Below are 23,573 nucleotides of genomic sequence, written 5' to 3'. Positions count from 1 at the left end.
AAAAACAATAAAAGAACCTATATTTATGCTAATAAGCTTACCAGAGGTCATCCCAGCTCCAAGAAGAGTGAGTGAACAGTCCTTCAAACCCCATCCAGGGGTTTTTCCTGTGGCTAACAAGTTCATAATTCTTTTTGCTCAGAACATGAACACTCATGAATCTGTGAGTTACTCGTTTATGCCATTTGGGCATTTTGATCCTGGGAATAGGTCATTTGTAGACAAAAGTCTCTTCCCCCGGGTGAAGCTTCAAAAGAATGGGTCTGGAGGTTGGCATTTGCATTTTGCCCCCCACCCCCGCAACCAAGAATGTCCTAGGAACACTACTCAACTAACAGTTCATTCTTGTCTTAGCCTGTTGTTTAAAAGAGTTCTTGGAAGTATTATGAGCTTCCAAGCATATATATTAGTCTTATCTCCTAGAGAGCTTGCATACTATCCCACAATAACATACAAACATTTGCATTGTTGATACAGTGAGCTCCTAAGACATTGAAACTTAATTCAGTAAGGTTTAACTTAATTCAGAAAGATTTTGCGGGAAGCTGTCATCCGTCAGACATCCATATTTGTGTCTGATGTGCGCGCACATATATACACACACATGTATAGCGTTATACAAATAATTTCTTGGGAGGGAAAATACCAGTAAAATATCACTCAGAGGGAGCTGCATTGCCTACGTGCTGAAAGCTAAGGGGAAATACGCATCATCAAACAATCTAAAAATATGCAGGCCATGGGGCATTGCCATTTGAATTACATGAGCTTGTGGATTGCTAAGATGTCTAACCAGGTGGGTTGTGAGGAACTGGGTGCCTTTTGCCCTCAAGAGTGCTTTGTACCTTGGGCCCTGTTAGTTTGCTGCAGGGCAGAGCTGGGAAGGTGGAGCATGTATTGCAAGAAGGCTCACCTTGAGAAAGTTGCATGGAATTCCTTGTTAAATTCTTTCCTTTAAAATAATGTGAGATTTGGTGCTCCTGGAAAATGAGACTCTCTGGTTTGAAGAACTGATGTCTTTTCCATCACTGTACTTCTGCATGCCCTGCCATCACCCTACCTGGAACTCTTCAACAGACCCTTTCTGTTGTGCCAAATGGGTTTTTATTTGGATATGTCTCTCTTAAAGCACTAGGATGAGACACGTTGCCCCTGCCCCATCCCTACTCCAGCATATCTATCTTAGGGTGAAGAGGTGACTAATTTGATGTGTTACCAAGTTCCAACCAGTGAGCTCCTGGTAAATAACAGGCACTGTAATAACAGTAGCCAGTTTCAGTGGGGTGTGTGCTTTTTGCATGATTGCATTCAGGTATAACATTCCTTTTTTTTTTTTCTCCTCACAGGGTCAGCTCAGAGTTGGAAGTGAATGAAACACTGAAAATAATTGAAATTGATAGACGAGTCAATGCTACTTCTTAAAAAAGAGGCCTTTCCTCCCCCTCATTATCCTGCCTTCTTTCCAACCCAAGCCCCACCCCTTCCCCCAGACTCATCACCATCAGGGAACTAAAGGGCAAAAGAGAGAGAGTCTGCCAACTTCTGATTTGGCTGAAGAGGCTGTGACTTTAGTCAGCAGCAGTTGTCCTCATGCTGTCCCTTCCTCCAGGCGCACAAACCTGCTTCTGCTTTTACTGCTGTCCCTGACTGGTAGTACAAAGGAGGGTTTGAAACCTAAAGGCAGCTGGTGCCAGCGGTGTACAGCTGGTTGGTTTGTGTGTGTACCCTAATCAAATGTAACTCACGGGGGAACATTTGTGGTAGGTCACGTGGGAGAAGGAAACTAAAAGATACAGTGTGACACTGCTCAGGATTTGGCCACAGCTCCATGCCCATCACTCTGGCACACTGGAGCTTTATGCGGGGAGAAATGTGTTCACGGTTCCCATCCCGCCCACTGAGGGCAGAGAACAGACACTAGTCCTATTGAGCCAACGGCACAGACAGGAGAGTCTGTTCAATGGCAGTATTGATATATTTTTTTTTCTTCTTCCTGCTCTCTCTCTCTCTCTCTTTTTCCTTTTCCTGCCCCTTTATCACGTGGTGGGTGAAGTTTCCCTATTGTTGCCATCCTTATGAAGGATCCAGGCAAAGTTCAGTCAGCCCCTGTGTCTTCTCAGGCCTTGTCTACAATTGCACCAATTTAACTAAATTGGTTTAGAAACTGATTGAGTTTAATCTGTGTGACTCCCTTGTGTGGAAATTTTTAAATAAGATTATGACTAGTATATTGTATCCATTTATCTTAAGTTGATTCCTTACTGGCATAAACTAAATCAATACTAGGCTCTCTTAAACCAAAATAAGAGCGTCCACATTAGGAGATTGCATGGATTTAATTAAATTAGTTTCTAAATCCATTTAGATACATCAGTGCAGTTTTCTGAGGTAGACAAGGCCTCAGATTGCTCTGGGTTGTTGTTCTTCCCCCCCAGCCTCCTGTTACTGTTGTAAATAGTATTTATTAGCTTTCCAAAATTTCCCTCTGGCAGCCAGACTAGAGAGCCAAGCTCCCAAGACCATGCAGCTGTTCTTGGTGAACTTTGAAATCAAGATGGAAAAAATATTCTTTTTTTAAATAAAACTTAGTTCCCTACAATGATTTTTAGAATGTAATCAGGCTCCCCTTCCTCCTCCCTTTTCCTAAAAATACATGGAATTTAAAGCAACCACTTAGGAAAAAAAATGTGTTTTGTATTCCCAATTAGACGCAGTTCAGGTCACAGTGCTGATGGTCTCCCTCTCTAGTTATTAGTTATTATTACAAAACTACCTAGAAGACCAAACCAAGGTCAGGTCCCCATTGTGCGAGGCACTGTACACGCACATGGTGAGAGACTGTCCCTGTCCTTAAGCCCCTATCCTAGATAGACAAGAGCGAAAAAGGATGGGAGGGGGAATAGATACACGGAGAGGGGAAATGCCTTGCCCAAGGCCACATAGCTGGTCATCGGTAGAGCCAGGAATAGAATCCAGGTCTCCCACCTCTTAGTGCAGTACCCTATCCACTAGACCATAGTGCTTCTAAAGCACCATGCTGATGCATCTAATGCACGCTGCCTCCAGTGCGGTGATTCTCCCTCTCTCAGTACCCAGATTGTGCCAATGGCAGGGCTGCCCTTTCTACTCACAACCGTCCTTTCCGTGATCCAGCCAGCCCACCAGTGATTGCTTCCGGATTTTATTTGGTTATTTCAAAGGGGTGCTCAGAGTTCCCAGTGATGGCTTTAGCCGAAAAACCTAAATAGGACAGAATAGTATGGCTACTTTTGCAATTTACCAGGAAAACTCAATTAAAAAAATACGAAAACTTAAAAAACAAACAAACAAAAAAAAAAACACACACAAAACCAACCCTCTCCTTTTTCACATAAATAAGGAGACTAGCGTAGCCTTGTGTTTTATACCATGTACAGTAACTCTTTCCTCCAGGTATTCTATTTTGTAAAATATTTTTAAAGAAAAATTGTATTTTGTTTTTGTATTTTAGTATAGCCTCTGCAATGCTTCATCCTTTCTTGTTTAGATTTTTCCTTTTTTTTAGTCTCCCTTCCTTTGTTCGCTATCCCATCTGTTCACTATGGGCCTGATCCAAAACCCAGTGAAGCTAATGGAAAGAATCCATTTGGCTTGAGTAGGCTCCGGATCAGTCCCCACTGTACCATGATCAGAAACAACATTCAAATTGTCAAGAGTGGGACATGTGCCGCAGTTCCACTAGCAGATAATAGAATTTGGTGTGTATATCACTTTCTAGGTCAAACCCCATTTGTCTGTCCCAGGTGCCTTTTAAAAAAAAAAAAAATAATAATTGGTGGCAATGAGAGAGAAATGCCATTGTGAGCATAGTCAGTCGATCCTTTGTCAGTGTGGGTCAGTACCACCCCTAAGGCGGCAAATACCCTCTTATTAAGGGTCAGCCCCAACAGCCATGATAATTCTCTCAGGCTCTCTGGATTGCGCTAGTGCACGCAGACAACTGTCACACAGCTCTCTCTTTGGGAGCCCACATTATAACTGCACGATGGAAAGAGGAAGGAGAAGGTGGGTGTGAGCTGGGGAGTGTTTGAACTGAGACACAAGTGGTGTCTGCATTATTTTAACCACCTGAGGTCAGCAAAGGGAAGGGGAAAATGTATGACCCAATAGACTTACTATTTGGCTATCGCAGGGCATCCAAATGCAACCAGGTAGGCATGAGTCAGGGATGAGCAAATTCACGAAGGACCTGGTTTATAGAGCATCCCCAGGTCCCCTTGACTTTGAGGGAGACTGTGGGGGCTCAGCGTTCCTGCAAAACAGGCCCAAAATTTCTGTGTCTTGGGGATTATTTATATAGCTGTGTATGGAATAGGTGGAGGCTGATCTGTCTAATCTCTCTTGTGCCCATTACCCTACTTAATGCACGAGTGTATTCGCTCCCAGTAAAGAGACACTATTAACGGTACTAATTTTTTTTTTTTAATTTGAATTCTGTCCCTGTGTTCCTTATCATAATTTACACTATTAAAATGGAGAATTTCCCTAAATCATTGCTAATCACCATTAAAGCCGTTTGCTTTTTGCAATTCACTCAGCTAGGATACACCACACCATTATGGGGGTTTTACATCTTCATTGATAAGGGCTGCTGTCTGTGTCAGGCTACTGGACTAGATGGTCTGATCTATGTATGGATGATATGGAGTACTGCAATTCCTGTGTTCCTATGACCACAAAAATAGCCTCTCTCTGTAGCCCCAATATGTTTGATGCTTAAAATGAATTTTAGCTGTTTTTTGTGGATCTCCTAAACTAGCACAATGTTTGGGTTGAAGTCACTGCTGGGGAATATTATTCCTTTAAAATCAACTATTTCTATTGAACCTGAGAGTGTCCATCTAATGCTAATGAAATGGGTTTCTTCTGTAAGTCCTTTTTCTAGCAATCAGTCACTTGTTCACTCTGGGGTGAAATTCGCTCCTGGACACAGAGTCAGCACAAGTCATGCACCACTTAAGTCCCAAGAAACCACTGAAGTCCCACTTTAGCAGTCCCGGGCCTAGGGGCTTATGCAGTATATAGCCTTTGTGCTGGTCCTCTGCACAGGCATGAACTCCACCCTGAAAGCTGCCGACATGGAACTCCATTGCCTAACCAATGGTTTAGCACACCAGTAAAACCTTGCTTGTCCCCTATTACCTTCAGACATTCCCCGAGCTGTCAGTCTTTGAGTCTAGGAAGTTAAGCTATGAAGGAAAGTAGGGCATTATTTTTTTTAATATAAATATATATATTTATGGAAATCAGGCCCAGGCCGTGTAACTGTTCTAATCTTGTTAGCATGGGGGGTGGGTGGGAGGAGGAAGAGAGAGGTTGGTATGCTATTTATAGTTCTATGTTAGTTTCATGTGTGTTCACTATTTGTACTGTGCAGACTAATATTTTCATACACCAAGGTTCATAGGCCACATCTCAGCTGGCAGAGTTTCCATTTACACAATTTACATGGAGTAGCTCTGATTTATACCATCTGAGGAGCTGGCTCCTGTCACTGGGCTGGGCTTCTTCCCAGCTCCAAAGTATGCGCTGCCATGCCCAGTCTCTTTCAAGGAGGTTTATTTTCTTAATAAACCCAGGTAAACAAACAGAAAAAAGAGGCTTAACTCAGGCCTGGCTTTCAGGTTCCAGCTCCACCCCTCTCAGGGATTTCTGGCAGGTTCCCAGTTCTGGCCAGTTCTGCTCCCTCTTGGGGAAAGCAGCCTCAGGGCTGTCTCCATCAGCTGCTGGCCCCCTTGCTCCAGGGGCCCCACCACAGGAGTTTGCTCCACTCTGGTGTGATTTTTACCTCTTCCAGGGCACAGCCTGTCTCAATCAATTTGTCCTCCAGCTGCCCAGTTAGCAGCCCTTTATAGACCCAGGTGTAGCTCAGCCCTCTTTAATTGGCTGGATTGGACTCATTGGCTCTGGTCCAGTGGTGCAGGGCTCAGTCTATCCATAGGGACCAGCTATCCTGTGACACCCCATAGCTTTATCTGCATCAAAATATATTTTTAGACTAAAATTTAACTCTGTCTGCCCTTTTCTCCCCCCCCCCCCCTTTTTTTTTTTTTTTTGGTAACTCCTGTAAAAACTGACTTTCAGCAGTGGACATTGTCTAGACACAGTTACAGTGTAGGTCAAATAAATGAGTAATATTAATTGCCCCATCAAGAGGGATTTCCACAGAGTATTTGGGCTCTAGATTCTAGCTAGTGCCAACAGGCCGTTGTACAAAACCCCCACGCATAAGGACAGAAATATAGTTAGTATTTTTATACTCTGACTAAAATATTTCATTCTCAAAGCACTAATTAAAAAGGGAATGTTTTGCCTTTTGAAGGTGAAACAGTAGGTCATTGTTTTGGTGATTGGGAATAAAGCAGTATATTTTAGCGGTGCTTTGTTTAACTACTCTATTCCTCCCATAACTATTCAGCTTTGCACTGTAGCTGCACTTACTATTTATTAGTGTTAAGGACAAATGACTGTTGGGAGTGTGGGGATAAACTGGCCACACAGAAGTGCATTATATACATCAAGAAATGTGTACGGGTTCTGTCAGTGCATGCTCAATAATCTTAAAACCCAGCAGATGCACCATGGACATTCAGTCTTACATTGTGGGTGAGATCCAGGTTAACTGCCTTGCCTCAGTGATAAATTGTATTCAGAGGGACCCTAGATGTGAGACAGGAATTTGTTTTTCCATATACATATCACATATCTGCTTTTCTTTATAAAAGCACAGATGTGGTTTTGCCACCTATTTTCTAAGCCTGTGTTGCTTTGGGTCTTGCAAGAAACTCTCATGAGACGGAAATGGGCCTGTGTTTTGGTTTAGTTACTGCCACCAGTCTCTGCTCTGACCTACAGTCGACTTCCAACCCATCCCTCAAAGAGTAAAATGTGGAGATATGGAGTAAGGGAAAGCTGGATTTCCAAAATTGCCTCAAAGGGGGTGGAATAGTTCTGAGATGGAGGGACTCCAGCAGCAAAGAGAAAATTTCTTCAAGCTAAGAGGGAAAATCTTTATTTGGATAGATCGACTCCCCACTCCTCCCCAAATCTTACCTTCTCTCCTTCCTTACCTTTTTTAATTAAATAGCCCTGTGCATGAAGAATAATATGGGAGACCTTTTCAGTGGATTCCACTTTCTCATGCAACATGGGTAAAATAAATGTGATCTTATTGTTCATATAATGGGGTGAGTAAGGACAGAAAAGAGGAGCACAATGAGACTTCTGTTTTAAAATGTGTTCATATCTGACCATAGCTGATTCTGGTACAGTGATGCTGAAGTAATGGAATCCCATCTTCTAGATTGATATAGTTAACAATACTCTGTGTGTGTGTGTGTGTGTATTGGGTGATTTTTAAAGACACATGCTGGAGTTTTCTTAAAATAAGAATCCACTCTAAATAAAGGCTTTTATTCATCTATACATAATTTATGCATTTATCTGAACAGCTGGCACACATTCCACTTGGTTCAATAGAAAGTTCTATCTGAACCCCAGTGCAAATGGGATTAGCAGTGGTATTCGCGATCTGAAAGCTGTCCTGTCACCTTCTGTAAGTGTTATCTTGTACTCTGTATGAAGATGTAGGTCAGTAGAGCCTGGATTGAACACCAACCCTGCTGTAGACAGCTCTGGATAAGTACAGGGAAATGTACCTGGTTTTACCCTAATTAGCCTTTGGGTGTCACTTTTGTTTCATGGAATTACAGCTTCAGACACTTTTTTTAGGGCTGTAAATTAGAAGGCCATAAGATGGGAAGTCTGGGAGTGACAGTTCAAGGAATACAATTTAGTCTTCTTGTACAAGAGCTAAAGGATCCTCCTTTCCCATTAACACACCCTCTTAACCATGTTAGGCTCAATAAAAAATGAATGCAAAGAATTTTCTTGGGCATATAAAGGGCTGTGCAGCGATTGAAATTATATCAAATTCAAATTGCAGATATATTCCAGTCCCCCTGAGAGTTCCAGAGGACAAATCATCTGGAGTCCTCTCCTCTAAAATGAAATACTTCCCTGTGGAGGGTCAGATATGATGTTTCAGGCCATCCAAACCAATGTTACCCTGCAGAGTACATCCCTATATCATTTCAATTATTCTCTCTGTATGTGTGCAAATACAGATAACATACATGTTTGGTTTGCCCATATCCATATTAAACAAAACTATCCATTGTGAAAAAGATGGCAGTTATTTGGGACTCTGCAAGAACAAAACCCACCAAACCTCTCAGTAAACTCTAACAGAGCCTCCTTTGACTTTGCTAACATCTATGTTCTTTTGCCAAACGTATGTTTAACTGTGTGTGCATGTTGGTTAGATATTCTCTCTCTTTTTGTAATGACTTCTATACATGCACTGCTCATCTGGATACATTCCCACCTGGTTGTTCACACTGCAAACATGTCTCTTGGTGTAAAGAAATTGTTTTTTTGTAGAATTCAGCAAACAATTATTGGAATAAAACTAAATGCTTTTGTAGGATTATATATATGTAGTTAAGTAAAAACTAAAGTATGTTATGCCTTTTCATTCTTGCAAATAAATATTTTACGTAGAAAAAAAGCAAAAATAGCTCCTTTATCTTTCCATTTACTTAAAATCTGATCTCCTCTTGTATTTTGCAAGCACAAGACCATGTGCTGTCTGACTTTTTTTTTTTTTTTAAATTTACCTGATTATCTAACATGTCACTGAACTGGAAGAAGATTAAAAGCCGTGATGTGTGTATATGTTTTACGGTAACTGTCTGCCCCTTTCTCTTACCAAGATTGCTGAAACTGTGGAATTGCTTTTGTTAATCATGGTGGAGGTGGGATGGTAACATTTTTGTAATATTAATAGCATTTTTATGGAATGATGCAACTTAGCTCTGTTAATCCTAAATTCATAGATGTATTTTAAAAAAATCTACATTCTGGTAATATTGACTGACTGGCCTCTTGACTTTGGGGATCAGATCTTCCCCGTGTGTAAGTTGACAGAGCTCCCTTGGTGTGCCCTGATTTACAAGAGCTAAGGATCTGCCCTTGAATATACATTGCCTCTGGGATGAATGCTCAAAATCCAGGTTAATACTTTGGCTTTGACATATTCTGTGTTTGAGTGGGTGGATGGATCAAGAACTCCACTGCCTGATCTATGAGGGAGACTAAAGCATCCTTGAAAAAAATCTAGATGACATTGCAGATAAAAGTCATGGGCACATGGGCAGTGTATCTCTGGCCTCTCTCCAGTTTCCAAGGGTCCTCCCCAGCTTGAAGTCTATTCTGACACACATGATATGTACAGGGGAAAATGTGCTTTGTTCCTGTGGTGGTTTCCACCACCATTTTCAAATGGAGGCTGCCATTTTGTTTTAAAAGTTGTTATTGCCTGATGTAAGGAACATTCTTTCCCTTCCAAAAGGCCCCGGCAGGAGCCCCATGGCAAGTAGCAGCATCCAGCCAGAAGCCTGGTACAAATCAATCAGTATTGCTCTATAGTGAGAGAGGATCACACTGTTGTATAAGTTTCCATTTCTCCTCTCCCAGTTGAGAGCCTCGCTATGGTGACATGGCCAATACATGGAGCTTGGGAATAGATGTGCCTCATTCAAATATGAAATTAACATTTCCAGGGAGGTCTTGCCATTGATATTTATGACACTAGTTCCCAACCAAGATCAGGGTACATGCTGTGAACCCAAAGAACTTACTATTTAACTAGGGAAGACAGACGAAAGGTGGAAGAACGGAAGTTATAACCCTCATTTTACAGATGGGAAACAGAAGCAGAGACAACTGGATTTTGTATGGCTCTGTTTTGGGACACCCATCTTGACACCTTAAGAGTCTGATTTTCAGAGGGTGGGTGCTTGTAGCTGTCCTGTCTGGCAACTACTATCTAAACACTTCTGAAAATCTTGGCTAGAGAGATGAAATAACTTGCCCAAGGTCATGCAGGCAGTCTGTGGCAAGAATTGGGAAAAGAATGAGGCCATCCTTGTTTGGGTTGGGTACTCCACTGGATCAAATGAAAAAGTAACGTTGCTTGACATACATTTCTTTTCCCTCCAGTCTTTGGATACCATTCATATCTCATGGTACAGCAGACTAGCTCTTCTAGACTAAGCATCCATGGGGTGGCTGCAGCTGCTCCCTTGCCCCAGATTGTACCAAGCACAGGTGTACACTCCTAGTAGCACGGAAGCACTTCATTGAACAGCCTGGCTGCTACAGCCGGGGATTGAAGACCTCTGTCAGAAGTGCCTTTAATCAAGGGGCATGAGAGCAGCTAAGGTGACGACAGGAACCCACCTGAAATTTGGGCTTATGCCTGCCTGACTGGCCACTGCATTTGAATTAAATATCTAGTTCTGTCTTCCCTGAGAAGGGGGATACACCATCTCCTTGTGGGAGTCCTAGGCATCCCACTCATTCTCCTCTGCTTTCACCACTCTGAGACCATGTTGCAATGACCATCCTTCCTTGACTGCCACAGCAGTCCTAGTTCTCTGCCTAGAGAATATCAGAGGCCAGAGCTATCAGTCCAGATACATTTTACAAGCATGAAATGGAGCAGAAAAATCTTAACGGAAAATCATCTGGGGGTGACCAATTATGGCCATTACCTTTCTCTCGTAAGTAGTTATCGCTGAGCTCTGTCCACTTGAAAAATAGGCCTTGGGAATAAAAATGCAAGGTCACTATTAACAATATTGAATTAAGCAACAATGGTCACCATAGTTATGACCCGTAGAGCAGCATGAGATAAATGGTAATGCATGCAGTTTGTGATTACACCAGATAGCTACATCATAGAAGTAAATGCTGGGCCATGAGACTTTCATGTTCACACCTTGTCACCGTCCAGTACATACTGTCTTTTGGAAAATCTGTTACTATTTTTACTCGGGGCCAGATCCTGATACCTCTATTCACATTGAGTAACGCTATGCACCATTGAAGCCTTCAGAATAGGACTTCAGTGACACTAAAATAGTACAAAGGCTTTTTCCTGGCCCTCTGTACAGGAATGAATTTAATCCTGTCTGAGCATTTCCTGTTTCATTCATACCATCCACCCAGCACTTCAAGCCAGGCATTGCAGCCATGAGCCTAGTCTAAAAGAAGACTTAACATAGCACCTGCTCAAGCCCATCAATGCTCCCAAACCAGCCAGAGGAGTCACTGCAAAATGATGCAAGGTACTTCCTTTATCCCAAAGCCTGAGCCTCTCTATCACTGCCAACCTGTGAACTGTGATACCCGCTATTGGAATCCAGCACCTTTTGCCAGCGCAAAACTCCCAGATGTTGTCAAAGCCTGGTAAGGTTCTATTCTTGTGTACTAATCTCTTCCAGTTTAGCCTAGCCATAGGGAATGAAGTCTACATAGAAATCAATGAATAAATCTGATATTTTCAGGAAGTTTCTGCTATGTGTCTTTAAATATTGACATGTTTCAGTTGTAATTGTGTGAGCAAGGCCTTACCTTACTAGACTTCAGATTCACTCATCATTGCTAATATAAAGCAGAATGTACTGGAAGCTTGCTTATCACCATATGTTGCAAATTAGTCATGCAAATTTCAGCAGTAATAGCAAAAATAGGTGATCCTGTAATATAGTATAGACATGTAGTGATGGCAGGGGCAATTCTTTCCCCTGGCAGTCTCAGCATAGGGGAAGTGCAAGTTGCCTCCCCTCTGTCCCTAAACTTCCCCAAGCTCTGGTTCAGGGATGAATTCTCTGCAGTGTCCTGCCCTGGCCCCCTCCAATTAAACCCATAGGATAGTTAGCTGCACTGTTCTGATTCAAAGTAACATGGTGGAGCATTGCAAGAGGAGTCTTTGGGGTAACTGGGCTCTATAGCATTATGGGTTTGTAGAGCATAACAAGCACACTGAATTTTACACAAAAATGAAGTGCAAGGCAGTGGAGTGAGTGTGTGTGTGTGTGTATATAATATGTGTGTGTACGTATATATACATACACACGCTCTCTAGCAGTAATAAGCTCCCACCAGTTTGCCCTACTTACAAGGTGGGCAGCTACAGTCAGCACTAACTGAAGTTTCTAAATGGCCCTTAAGGATCACCTCAGCTCTAGTGCATTGCAAAAGTCTCCACCACACAGTGTGATTTTTATACAGTAAGTGATCCTAAAGTATTCTCTTTGGATTTTTTTTTTGTTAGAATAACAGTATTGCTCATCCTGTCCCTCTTTTCCTATGGATGTGTTTTTTGTGGTGTGTGAGATAGGGATTTTTGGGGGGGGGGGGGGCTGTTTTGTCACATTGGCTTTGGATTCTGGACACTGAAAACTAGGTGCTTGTTGGGTATATTCCTCTGGGATTTCTTCAGAGCCCCATCTTTAACCTTTATATTCTTAAATTTAATATTATTGTCACTATTATCCCAGGTGTTTAAACAGTCCCATGTTGTGACTTTTTCTTACACTGTGGCTGGCCAACAAAAGGGTGAGGCAGGGAACAAAGGGGGGGGATTTCATTTGTTAATAGGTTCTGTGCTAGACCCAGGTGTTTGATTCAGTAGTGTACTAAAAACAGACTGCATGGGGGAAAAATTGGAAGAGATTAATGCATAAACAAACAGTCTGAGAGGATTAGGGCAGCATCTGATTCTCTTGGCCACTTGACCTACCTCTCATGAAGGTATTTTTAATCACTCTAGGAATAAATGAGACAAGGTTAAGGCAGGCAAGAGTCACAAGCTGCATCGCCAATTAATTTTGTAGATGTAGCTAAAGAGGACTTGCTAGAAGTGTGTTTAATCCCTTTTTCCAAGGGTGCAATATATTATTTTAAGTGCTGTTTTTATTTCTGCTAGTGCAGGGACAATATGATACTCTGCCACGTGGGGATCTGAGTTCAGGGCCCAACCTCAGTCCCTTGCTTTCCAAACTAGCACTGGGAATACTATACTGTACAAGGAGGTGGGCATGTCAGAAGAACCTCCTGGATGTGTCTATGGCCAGTGCTGTGAGCAGCATTGATTTATGTTGGAAGAACATCCAACAATTTTTGGTCAGAAGGAAGGGCCAAAACGGGGTTGTCACAGGGCAGGGCATCTCCCGAACTTAGCAAGTACTCGCTGCCAAGCCTAGTCTCCTTTAAGAAGGTTTATTGTGCAATGAGAAACAAATAAAATTTGCTCACCTTTTGTTCTAGTGTTTCATAGGGTGACCTTTCCCTCTTGCTCTAGGGTCTACAGTCATTAGCTCTACTGCTCTGTTCCCCCAGACACAGCCTATCCCAATACTCCCTGCCCTCTGTCAGCGCTTTATAACCCTAGGTGTAGCCTTGCCCCCTTTAATTGGTTCAAATGGGCCCACCTGCTCTGACACGGGGCACTGGCTCTGGTCTACTGTCAGGGACCGGCTGCTTGGAGGTGCTTTGTCTCCCAGGAGGAAAAAAATACACACAACCACATGCCCACACCCAAAATAATTGGGGACAGGGATTTAGTGCCCCCTGAATCTTGGGATCCACCCCAATTGCCTGTCCACTTGCCTCTAAGGTCAGCCATGAGTATCCTATTGTCATTGTCCAAGTGCTTTTGCTTTTGGACCATTCCTGTTGAATAATATAGTATTTGTTTAAAAGAAAAGAAGACAGGGAATGAAGAGCAGATTGAGTACCTCCAGGATGCCCCTTCGTAAAGGTACCTGGTAGGTACAGTTGTTGAAGGATCAACACTGTGAAGAAACCAGAAACATTTATTACTATTGGTATAGTGTCCAAGAATGTGCTAGACACTTCACAATACAAATAGAAAGACGGGGTCCCTGTCTGAAGAATTTGCAAACTAAAGTTTCAATGCTGCACACACATACACATGATGTGTACATTTATGCACATGAGCATTCTCGTATGTGTCAGTGTTTACAGCACTGGGCCAAACTTTTAGATGAAAAGTACTGGTTGAGAGGTGAGGAAGAGTGAGGAGAACAGCAGTAAGCCTTTGCAGTTGTCCAGGAGACATGTGCAGCTCTTTATTTTATTTTAACATGGAAGAATATACTTGTGTATTAAATCCATTTGTTGGGGGCTGGGAAGTCAAGGCTGCTCTTATGGCTTGAGGTTTCTCCAGTGGATTATGGAAAAAATGTTATTGAACTATGTGGAGGGATGGCTGATGTCTCTGGAATTGTCTGTTCTTTGTCACGTATTTAAGATGCAACCATGTAAGCCGTATTTACTTACTGTGTCCAATCACTAATGTTTTCTGTTGAAGTTTTCCTAACTATGTTCCCCTTAGTTGTGAAAGTGCCTATTAACTGCTTCCTCCCACATGTCTGTTCAGATTTCCTTTCCTTTCCCCTACCTTGGTATAATTTCATTGGGTCTCTCATTAGGGCTGGTGCATTAATACCTCCTGTCTGCCTCCCTCTCCAGCTTTCCTACTCCTGTATCCTAGGGTCACCACCTGGACAATTTCCCCCTGGTTTTAAATTTTTACAGATTAAACTCAGTTTAATCGAAGCAGAATCAGGTTTGGTTATAATGTCTTACAAATAAAAGACGAGTCAATATCCTGTGGAGAAATGAAGGTGAAAGCCTGGCCGTCTCTAGAAAGTCTAATATTGCCCCCAAGGTAAATAAAAAACAGCGGTTCGATGGAGAGCTTTTTCAGGAGAGCATATTTAATTCATTGCTGCTCTGCACCTCCCCTGCCCTCACAACTCCAACACCTTGTAAGGGAGGAAGGCTGTTTTTATGTATGGGGTTTTCATTTAAAATATGGCACGGGTGCCAGTTCTCGGGCAGCCTTCTCTCTCCCTCTCTGTAACGAATGTGATTGATAGATGAGAGACCATTCCAGCAGGACGTGTGCCCAAAGCAGCTGTCAGAAACCTCTTGGAGGAGCTGGGGCTCCGTGTGTGTGTGCGCGCGCGCGCAGGGGGAGCAGAGCTAGTTAAATCAGCAGCTGTAGCCGTGACCCTCTCGTCTTCCTTCCCTCGTCTAAACGCTCCAGCAGGCCCCCTGTTCCCCAGCTGCTTTCTCCCCTCCCCTCCCCCTCCATCGTCCTATAATCTTCAGAGGGGACCCTAACTCCCCCATATCTCTCCAGAGCTCCCCCTCCCATTGACACCTCTCTTCCCTCCCTGGCTCCTGGAAAAAAAAAAGCGCCCCCCCCCCCGGTAATATTGTCCTGACGCCTCCCGGGCCCATTCCCCTGAGTGCGATGAAACGCCTTGCGGCTCCCGAGCCGCTTCTGCCACCGGCTCCCGGGCCCCGCGCCCCCGGCCCGCCTGGAGGCGATGCTGCCGCTCCCGTCCTAGGAGGGAGTGGCAGGAGCAGCAGCAGGAGGAGGCGGGCGCTGATTGGCCCGGGAGGAGGGGGCGGCAGAGAGTTTCCCACAATGCCCCGCTGCAGGGCAGCCGCCGATGGATGCTGCGGGAAGGTGCTGCCATTTGCAGCCTCCTCGGCGAGCGGCTCCAGCTGCAGCAGCCGTCCCGTCCCTGGCCCTGGCCCTGGCCCCCCACCTCAGCGGCTGCAGCCGCCGCCGGCCCCGCGCCTGCTCCCTGCTGCTCAGGCCCCGGGGGGCTGCTGTCCTTCCCGCCCCGCAATGAACCCCCCGTCGGCAGCCGGTGAGGACAAGGGGGCTGCAGGCAGCGGCAGCTGCTGCCGAGGAGCCGAGGGCGGCGGGGACACGAGGAGCGCGGCGGCCGCCGCCGAGGAGGAGATGGGAGTCGCCGGCCAGAAGGAAGAATCCCTGGAAGAAAAGCTGAGGAACTTAACCTTCAGGAAGCAGGTGTCCTACAGGTGGGTGAGGGCGGGGGAGAGGGGCTCCCGAGCCCAGACACGCGCCTCTCGCACCAGCCTCGGGGGATGAGATGAGATGGGATGGGGGGGACTCCTGGAGCCGCAGGAAAAGGGTTCCAGCCTTGGAAGTTTCCCTGGTGGCTGCAAGCTCCCCGCTTCCGCGCTGCATTCTTGCCGCCCTGGAAATAGCTGAGAGGAGGCACCAAGTTGGTAGCTTGAACCACTCCAGCAGGTAGGAATGGGCCAGTGGGGGAGCTCAGGCTGAGATGCGGGGACCCCCAATAGCCCACTGAACTGGCTCTGGTGGTCTCCAGGAGCAGACAGACAGCTTTGAGGAAGGTGGTGGTGGGGTTTGGGAGGGAGAGAGATTCCACAAGAGAGACTCTTACTCAGTGGGCTACAATATAAAGAAAGTGCCATAGGAAATAATCTTTTGGTCAAGTTAATGTCAAAAAATTTGTATATAAATAGTGTGTGTGTGTGTGTGTATGCATATACGTGTTTTATATATATGCATATATATGTGTGTGTGTAGGTATATTAGTATGCTTGTCCATGAAACATGCTATATTGTGGCAGTTGGTTCTGATGTAGTGTTTCCACAGAGTGCCCTGACAGCAGGCTGTGGGAGTTACGCTGTCAGAATGATGTTGCAGAGTCAGGGATTAGGGTGAGGGCAGCACCATAATTGTCTGTGTTGCTTTTATTTTCCCCAGTCAATCTGGATTACACTAAAAAAAAAAAACAAAAAAAAACAACCCATGATCTAGTTTACAATAACCCTCCAAATAGGTGTGTGTGTACAGACTTCAGGATAATCCAAAGAGGGTCAGAAATACTGCCTGACTGTCAGGGGAGTGGAGTGATTCTTGAGTTTTGCTGTTTAGAATAAAATTAAGGTTGCTAATCATTTCTGGGGCCTCAAAACATTTATTAGAAAGGGGTCACAAAAACGTTTCCTGTGGCATTGCTGCTTCTCATCAGGATTTCTTTATGGAAAGTGTCATGAAGAGAAAGTCTTCTTTCTCTCCCCCTCAACCCCCAAGTGAGTCATTATGTAAGCATTAGCAGATGACAAAGTATGTGGGTGGTTATACTGAATACCCACACAACTTGGCTGATTTGTGAGGCAGAAGACCAAAGGCCAAGCATGTCCAAACACCTGGGAAGTGTGGGCATTTGGTATAACTGAAGTGTAGTGTTGCTTTTATGACATGTTTTTTTTTCCATTTTGTCACAATGCATTTACACCAGATACTCAAACAACTAGATTCCTCTTTCAAAAATATATTTCTGTCACTTGATAACTCAGGGCATGCTAATGGAGTCCTTCCTGTTTTAGGTTACCAGTTACCATCTGCTCCCAAGTCAGTAACTATTGAAAATTGTTACTATGTGAGAGGTGTTTGGCTCATGTCAGAGAAGTTGGTGGCCTCAGTCTAGTTCTAGAAGATTTACAACCACATATCCCCCCCCAAAACCCCATCATAGTGTGACCCCACACCTTTGTCAGGGGTGAGCCACATTAACTGTGATGGTGGAAGAAGATCATATAGCTGCTACTATTCTGCCTTTAGAATAAAACAGGACTTCTGTGTCCAGGGCTGTCAGCTCAACAACTTTCACTAGCACTGAGGTGCTTCTTAAAAATACTTTGGGGCTGTCCCCTTATATTCTAGTCAGGTTAATAATGCTGCTCTCTCTCACACACACGCTCACTCACTCAGTGATGGTTTAAAAGGATGTAATTACATACTTGTGGGGAGATGTTGCCTTTCCATAGTTAAAGTTGAATTTAAATAATACTTCATGTATGGATAGAGAATATTTCTTCTGACTTTGAGTAAGGGGTGACTGCTTAGCTGATGAGAGTAAAGCTGTGAGTGATTCATACTAGGCTGTCCTTAGTGAGTGACACTGGCCTCCTCTTGAACTTTTTGTGTATATAGCATCTTTCAATATTTTTATAACTTTATTACAGTAGGTTTTTTAAAAAATTGTACATTTTGTGGCAGCAGCTTGTGCCAGTTGCAGCTGAAGACCGGGAACTCCACAGGTGGGTTAATAAGCCAGGGAGGGTCAGTGCTAAATGTTGACATCTGCCAGCCAACATGCATTTGGTGCAAGAGGGATGTGGTTTGCAGTAGATTTGGGAAGTGTTTCTATTCAAGTTGTATATGTTCACTTTATTTGATTAGTTTGGGTATCTTACACTTACAAATCTCTTTGCAACATGTTCTCTTTCCCTGGTACTGTGAAGTATGAGGAGCCTTTTCACTGGGTCCCCCGCATTTCTGTACTGTGCATATGTAAGGGTTTCATAATAAATGTAGCTTGGGAGGAATGGTGGGATTTCTCCCCTCACCCTTTCCCCACATATGTGTGAGCATGCAGCAAGTCCTGAACCTTTAGAAATGGGAGGTTTTCTCAGTAGCTTTTAAATAACCATTTCTGGAGGCATATTATTCATTCTGCTTGATTTAGACTGAGGAAAGGAAAATAAATTCTCTATGCATCCTGGGATTTCCACACACTTTTTTTTTTTTTTTGGAACTGATTTCCTGCAAGGAATGCTCCTTTTTTCATTTACTCATAGAGCAAACACCAGAGTCAAAGATTTGTACAAAGCACTGCTGAGTTTGTTTTTTCCTCTCTAAAAATCACTATCTTTTTTTCTCTGCAAATTATGGTGCTGCAATGGATTTATAAATGCAAATGACTGTATAATGTGCAGGAAACTCTATTTATATTGGCACTTAGACTCCTTCACACAATAGTACAATAAAAATTAGTCAAAGCACCACACTGGCTTTCAAATGGTTCATGTAGGGTTGTCTTTGTGTGTGTATTATATTGACCCACAAGCGTACATCTGTATTTATATGTACATAAAAGAATATAGCAGGAACATGCTTAAAATAGCCCAGACCCATGCAAATAAATGTAAAAACTGCATTGGTGACAAGTGGCTAAGTGGAACATGAGTGGCAGGGAAGGAGGTGAGATGTTTTTCTGGGAAAGGGGCAAGGGGGAAAAATGAAAGAAAGAAAGAAAGGAATTTTTTTTAAAGTGCTGTGTTTGTATGCCTCTTTCCTGTCATACGCAACCTGTGTTGTACATGAATTTTGGTTACTTTTTCTTAGTTCCATTCCTTTTGTCCTCCCATTTAGTTGCTAAGCAACAACTGTTTCACTGTAAGAAGATCTGGTTAGGGTAATTACGTAGTTACTGTGAAAATATAACTTGTTAGTTTCACAGGGGCTATGCCATAATTATAATAAGCAGCCTAATTCAGATGTAAATGTTTGCATTCATGTGACCAGTGTATCTGAGTGCAGGGATTGATTTATTAAATTGGGAATGAAGTTGTGTAATATATATATACATGCCATGCATACATGGGCATATTTGTCCCTTTATATAGTGAAATCTAATCTGTATTTGGCATTTAGAGAAGACCACATAAGAAATTGCTTTGCGTCCTTAGGCATGTTGCACATAGTGCTCCAAAATCAATTAAGTGTATTGTGTTGCCAGCTCTCATATACCATCTGCAGGCTATACCAAGAGAATGTTGGCAGAGCTACTTGAGGATGAAACGTTCTGTCTACTCCAAAAGCTGCTCATACTATTAGGATAGATGTTTGCTTGCTGTTTTCCTCCCAGCAGTATATTTACATACACAGTGGGAATGTGGCACTTACCTGTGCTTTTGCATAAGATAGTATGTATGCTGAGTATGTATATGTGCATATGTACAGTCAGTTTAAGTAGATCTTCACTTGCAGATGGGGTACTTGCCCTTCTAACTTGGATTAGTCATTTTCAGACTTGGAGTAGTCTCAATACATAGTTATGTGAAGCAGGCTCTGGGCTTTGCAGCTAGACCTTAACTATTAAGTAACATGTATTTTACAGTCTCTTTAGCAGCATTGTAAAAAAGCATTGTGGGTGTGTGGCATTTTCTCTAAATCAAGGATATGTGGCCAGCCCAGTGGCTGTTTGGTCTAGATGAAAGTTGAGGAAATGGTCTGCCTGTGAGCCCAGTTCAGGCACCGAAATTGGGAAATCCTCTTCCATATCTGGGACTTTACATTGGAATACAAGCACCCCAGCAGCCATTTTAGTGCTGATTTTTACTGCCCAAATATTGTGGTAAGCATCTTAAGCAACTAAATATGAATATTGGGCTTACAAATTTAAGTTTATCATTTTAAAAATATATTGATTTAATGAAAAATTCGCCTCCATCCTCCACAGAAATTGGCAAAAACAGATGCCTCTCCCACGAAGCAAAAGCTCTGCTAACTCTGGTCCTTCGAGGAGCACTACCCCTAAAATCACAAGACCTAGCTGGACATTTAATTAGCTATGTTGAGTTCTTTGCATGTTATCACATAAAGGTGCTGGGAAAGTTCCCCCCCCCGCCCATCCACCCGGAATTTTGCCTGGGCAAACTTCATATATTTCACTTAAAAGGGACACTGTCAACTTAACTTTAGTCCAAACTTTACTTTTTTGTTAAAAGCAGCTTTTGTCAAACTGATGATCAGTAGAAATGTTTCCACTAAAGAAAACAGACAATGAAAGGTTTAAGATAGACAACATCCTGACACATTTGAAACCCCGAACCATAGCAGGTTTATAAACCTTAAAATTAAACTGAGTATAAACAAAAATGACACTGCACTCTCTTGGTCATCATTATTTAAGTGGGTTTTCATTATTTAAGTGGAGAGAAATATTAAAAAGTAAACAAGCCCGCTAAAACTTGACAAGCACATTGGCTCTTTAAACTTCTTTCACTTCTAGTACTTAGTGGTATTAGAAATATGAAGTATTTGACACATGGAATATGAAGGTAAGGTTTTCTGCTTGTTTAAAAGTTGTCAGTTGCTGTCTTTTAAGTGTTAAAGTGAAATTCACCAAAGAACTTTCCTATGAATAGGTTATGTCATCCATAAATTTAATGCTGTCTTCACCTTGACCTGTGGGAGACAACCTTTATTTGATGGAGTATTAGACAGGCGTTAGAAGCCTTAGCAGTGTATGGCTTTTGCTCAGGGGTTTGTCAAGGATGTTTGGTCCAGAAGCTACAATGAATGAGACCTGCACTGCTAATATGTAGCAGCCTGGCTACTCACTCATCATGCATTGTATTAGGCTAATGCAGCCTGCCTTGATAGGAAACAATATTGTTTCAGTTTTACTAATGGAAGTGGTTGGGGGTGGTGTTTCTGTGCTACTGTGTCTGTTTAAAGTCTAGTTCCAGTCAGAAAAGTGACTCTTTAAAGCTGGTAATTGGAATTTCCATGATTATTATTTGTCAGCAATGGCCACAAAACCCAGGGAGGCTCTGGTCAGATGGAACTAGTCACTGTCTGATACATGGCAAAGACCATGAGGTGCTTTGATACCACAATGATTAATGAAAGCTTATGCTCAAATAAATTGGTTAGTCTCGAAGGTGCCACAAGTCCTCCTTTTCTTTTTGCGGATACAGACTAACATGTATGCTACTCTGAAACCAGTGATTAATGTGGTATAAATACTTAGCTGGATAATCCTGGAGCTAAGGGGGAGTCTGGACCGCAACAGAATTGCAAAGAATAGACCAGAACTTCTGTAATTCTCACGTCGCTCACTTGCAAACACGATAATTCTCACAAAACTCCTGTAGGTCTCACTTCACTTCAGTGAAAATTGAGTGGTAGAGACAGTGCTGTGGTGACATCTCATACTACTAAGACTTCATTACTTTTACAGACTATGACAGCACATTTACTAGTGTACCATGAAGCATTATAAATAATTAAAACTGAATTAAATTTGTCAAAATAAAATAAAAAACCTTCTGTGATGGAGTATCTTTGATCTTTTAATAATTTTGTTTGCTTACTCTCAACATTATCTAATCCCTAATGGGTCTCCCAGTCAGCAACGTGAATTATAGAGGTAATCCTATATCAAAATGGCAAGAGACGAATTTTTATCCTTTAACACATGTCAGAAAGTAAGTTTCAGGTACTGGCTCAATCCCATGACAGCTGCTTACAACCTTCTTCTATTGAGTTTCATGTAATGCTGTTATGGGACACACTGACATATGACGTTTCAAACTGCTTTGCTTTCCCCCTTGAAGCATTACCACTTTTTTTATAATTTACTGCAAAATGAATCAACTTCATGCTTTTGCATACATGGTGAGGCCTCCAAAGAGCTCTCCTGTAAACTATTTATAATGCTTTGAAAATGGACGTGGAAGCTCTGAGTTCTGCTTAGCAAATGAAGAGAGGCTATGACCATTCAGAGGCACAAATAATACCATGACTAAATAGCCTTACTCTGGGGCAGTTGCTTCTCACCACCCAACCCATCAAGTTTTCTGTTGCTTTTAAAACTTTCCACTCACTTGGGAACTTTAATATATCCATTATCTATGAATCCTAAAAATAAGATGCGGGGGGGAACCCTACTAAATTTTCTAGTCTAGGGCTGTACTAATGCAGGATTAATTAATTAATTTAAAACCCCATATGGGTAAAATGTTTTTGTTGTATTTTTCTTTAAGGAACAAAGTCCCCAAGTTTACAAAATTTGACCCTTCCCTATTCCTGTACTCACTCTCCTTTTTCTATTTTGCTTTGTGACACATACTTTCAAGATGACCGAGCTAGTGGCATAGCAGTGTAGTGCTCCATGATGATGTATAGGAGAATGAAGTCTGTTAGAGAATTACATGGGGTAGGTTGCACCAAATCAGTGGAGAGCCAGGGAAATAATATGTTCTAGTGGCTAGCGTTTAGGTCTGTGGCTGAGGAAACCAGAGTTCTATTCCCAGTTCTGTCACTAACTAGCTGTGTAATGTTTGGAAGAAAGTACTTGATCAAAAACTTTCAGTAGGGTACCTTAGCTTTCAGGCACCCAACTTAATGTATATGGGGTCTGATTTTCAAAGGTGCTGAGCACCCACAGCATCTTTTGACTTCATTTTAGAGTTGTGGGTGCTCAGCACCCCTGAAAATCGGGCCCTGGATGTCTCAATACGGGCACCTAAAATTAATGTCCACTTCTGAAAATTTAGACCATGTATCCCACTTGCCTCATTTGATACATGGGGATAATACTTGTTCGTCTTTGTAAACCTCTGTAATATTCTTGGACGAAAGTCACCGTCACCCAGATTCAGCAAGGTACAGTATTTACTTGTGCTTAACTTTAAGCACATAAGTAGTCACATTGACTGCAATGGAACTACTCTAAATTAAGCACATGCTTACCTGGTTTGATGAATCGGGGCCCGTATATGTGCATAATAAAGTGTTATTTAGCATAGGTACAAAACTGTAGTCTAGGATTGCCTGGCAACTGCCCCAGGTGAAAAGCGTTAGCTAATGAAAGTGGAATCAGTGCCACACAGGGTGAGAACACCTTCATTACTGTTATTCCCATGGAGTACCTAATCCAATAATCCACATGTCTCACCTGAGACAGTATCAGTGTTGACAAAATGATTTGCATGCAACCTCATGTGGCTCCTGAGAGCTTTTTATTTGGTTGAACTTGGCTCTCTGGTCAGGCTGCTGGGAAGCTGACACATAGATGCAAAACTACCTTCTGTGCTCTTTCCAACTCACTAATTCTCTGGTTTATTTTGCTGTAAATCCAGCACAGTCCTAGCATGTGACACTGATAATCAGTCAAAGGCTTTCCCAGATATTAAAAAACAAAAGCAAGCAGGAGAGACTTGCAGCTCTCTT

The 23,573-nt window shown here is 42.7% G+C and overlaps 2 protein-coding genes across 5 annotated transcripts in view; both read left to right on the top strand.

Annotated features, from left to right (window-relative positions):
- Positions 1 to 8,245, top strand: part of CREB3L2 (cAMP responsive element binding protein 3 like 2) — a 118,373-nt gene extending 110,128 nt beyond the window's left edge. The window contains exon 12 of the mRNA XM_007072302.4: positions 1,347 to 8,245. Coding sequence (XP_007072364.1) covers positions 1,347 to 1,422 — 76 coding nt within the window. The 3' untranslated portion in view covers positions 1,423 to 8,245. The remainder of the gene's footprint in view (positions 1 to 1,346) is intronic.
- A 7,184-nt stretch (positions 8,246 to 15,429) lies between these two features.
- DGKI (diacylglycerol kinase iota) overlaps positions 15,430 to 23,573 on the top strand; it is a 284,192-nt gene continuing 276,048 nt past the window's right edge. For 2 of the 4 annotated variants that reach the window (XM_037878861.2, XM_043541175.1), the window contains exon 1: positions 15,447 to 15,813. In XM_037878861.2, coding sequence (XP_037734789.1) covers positions 15,617 to 15,813 — 197 coding nt within the window. In that variant the 5' untranslated portion in view covers positions 15,447 to 15,616. Of the gene's footprint in view, positions 15,814 to 23,573 lie in introns of all 4 variants that reach the window. The other 2 variants (XM_037878871.2, XM_037878878.2) reach the window with 2 other exon arrangements.

This window comes from Chelonia mydas, chromosome 1 (assembly GCF_015237465.2).
Source record: "Chelonia mydas isolate rCheMyd1 chromosome 1, rCheMyd1.pri.v2, whole genome shotgun sequence".
In the NCBI taxonomy this organism is placed as follows: Eukaryota; Metazoa; Chordata; order Testudines; family Cheloniidae; genus Chelonia; species Chelonia mydas.
The sequence above is the reverse complement of the archived record's forward strand: the minus strand, read 5'-3'. Positions and strand labels throughout refer to the sequence as shown.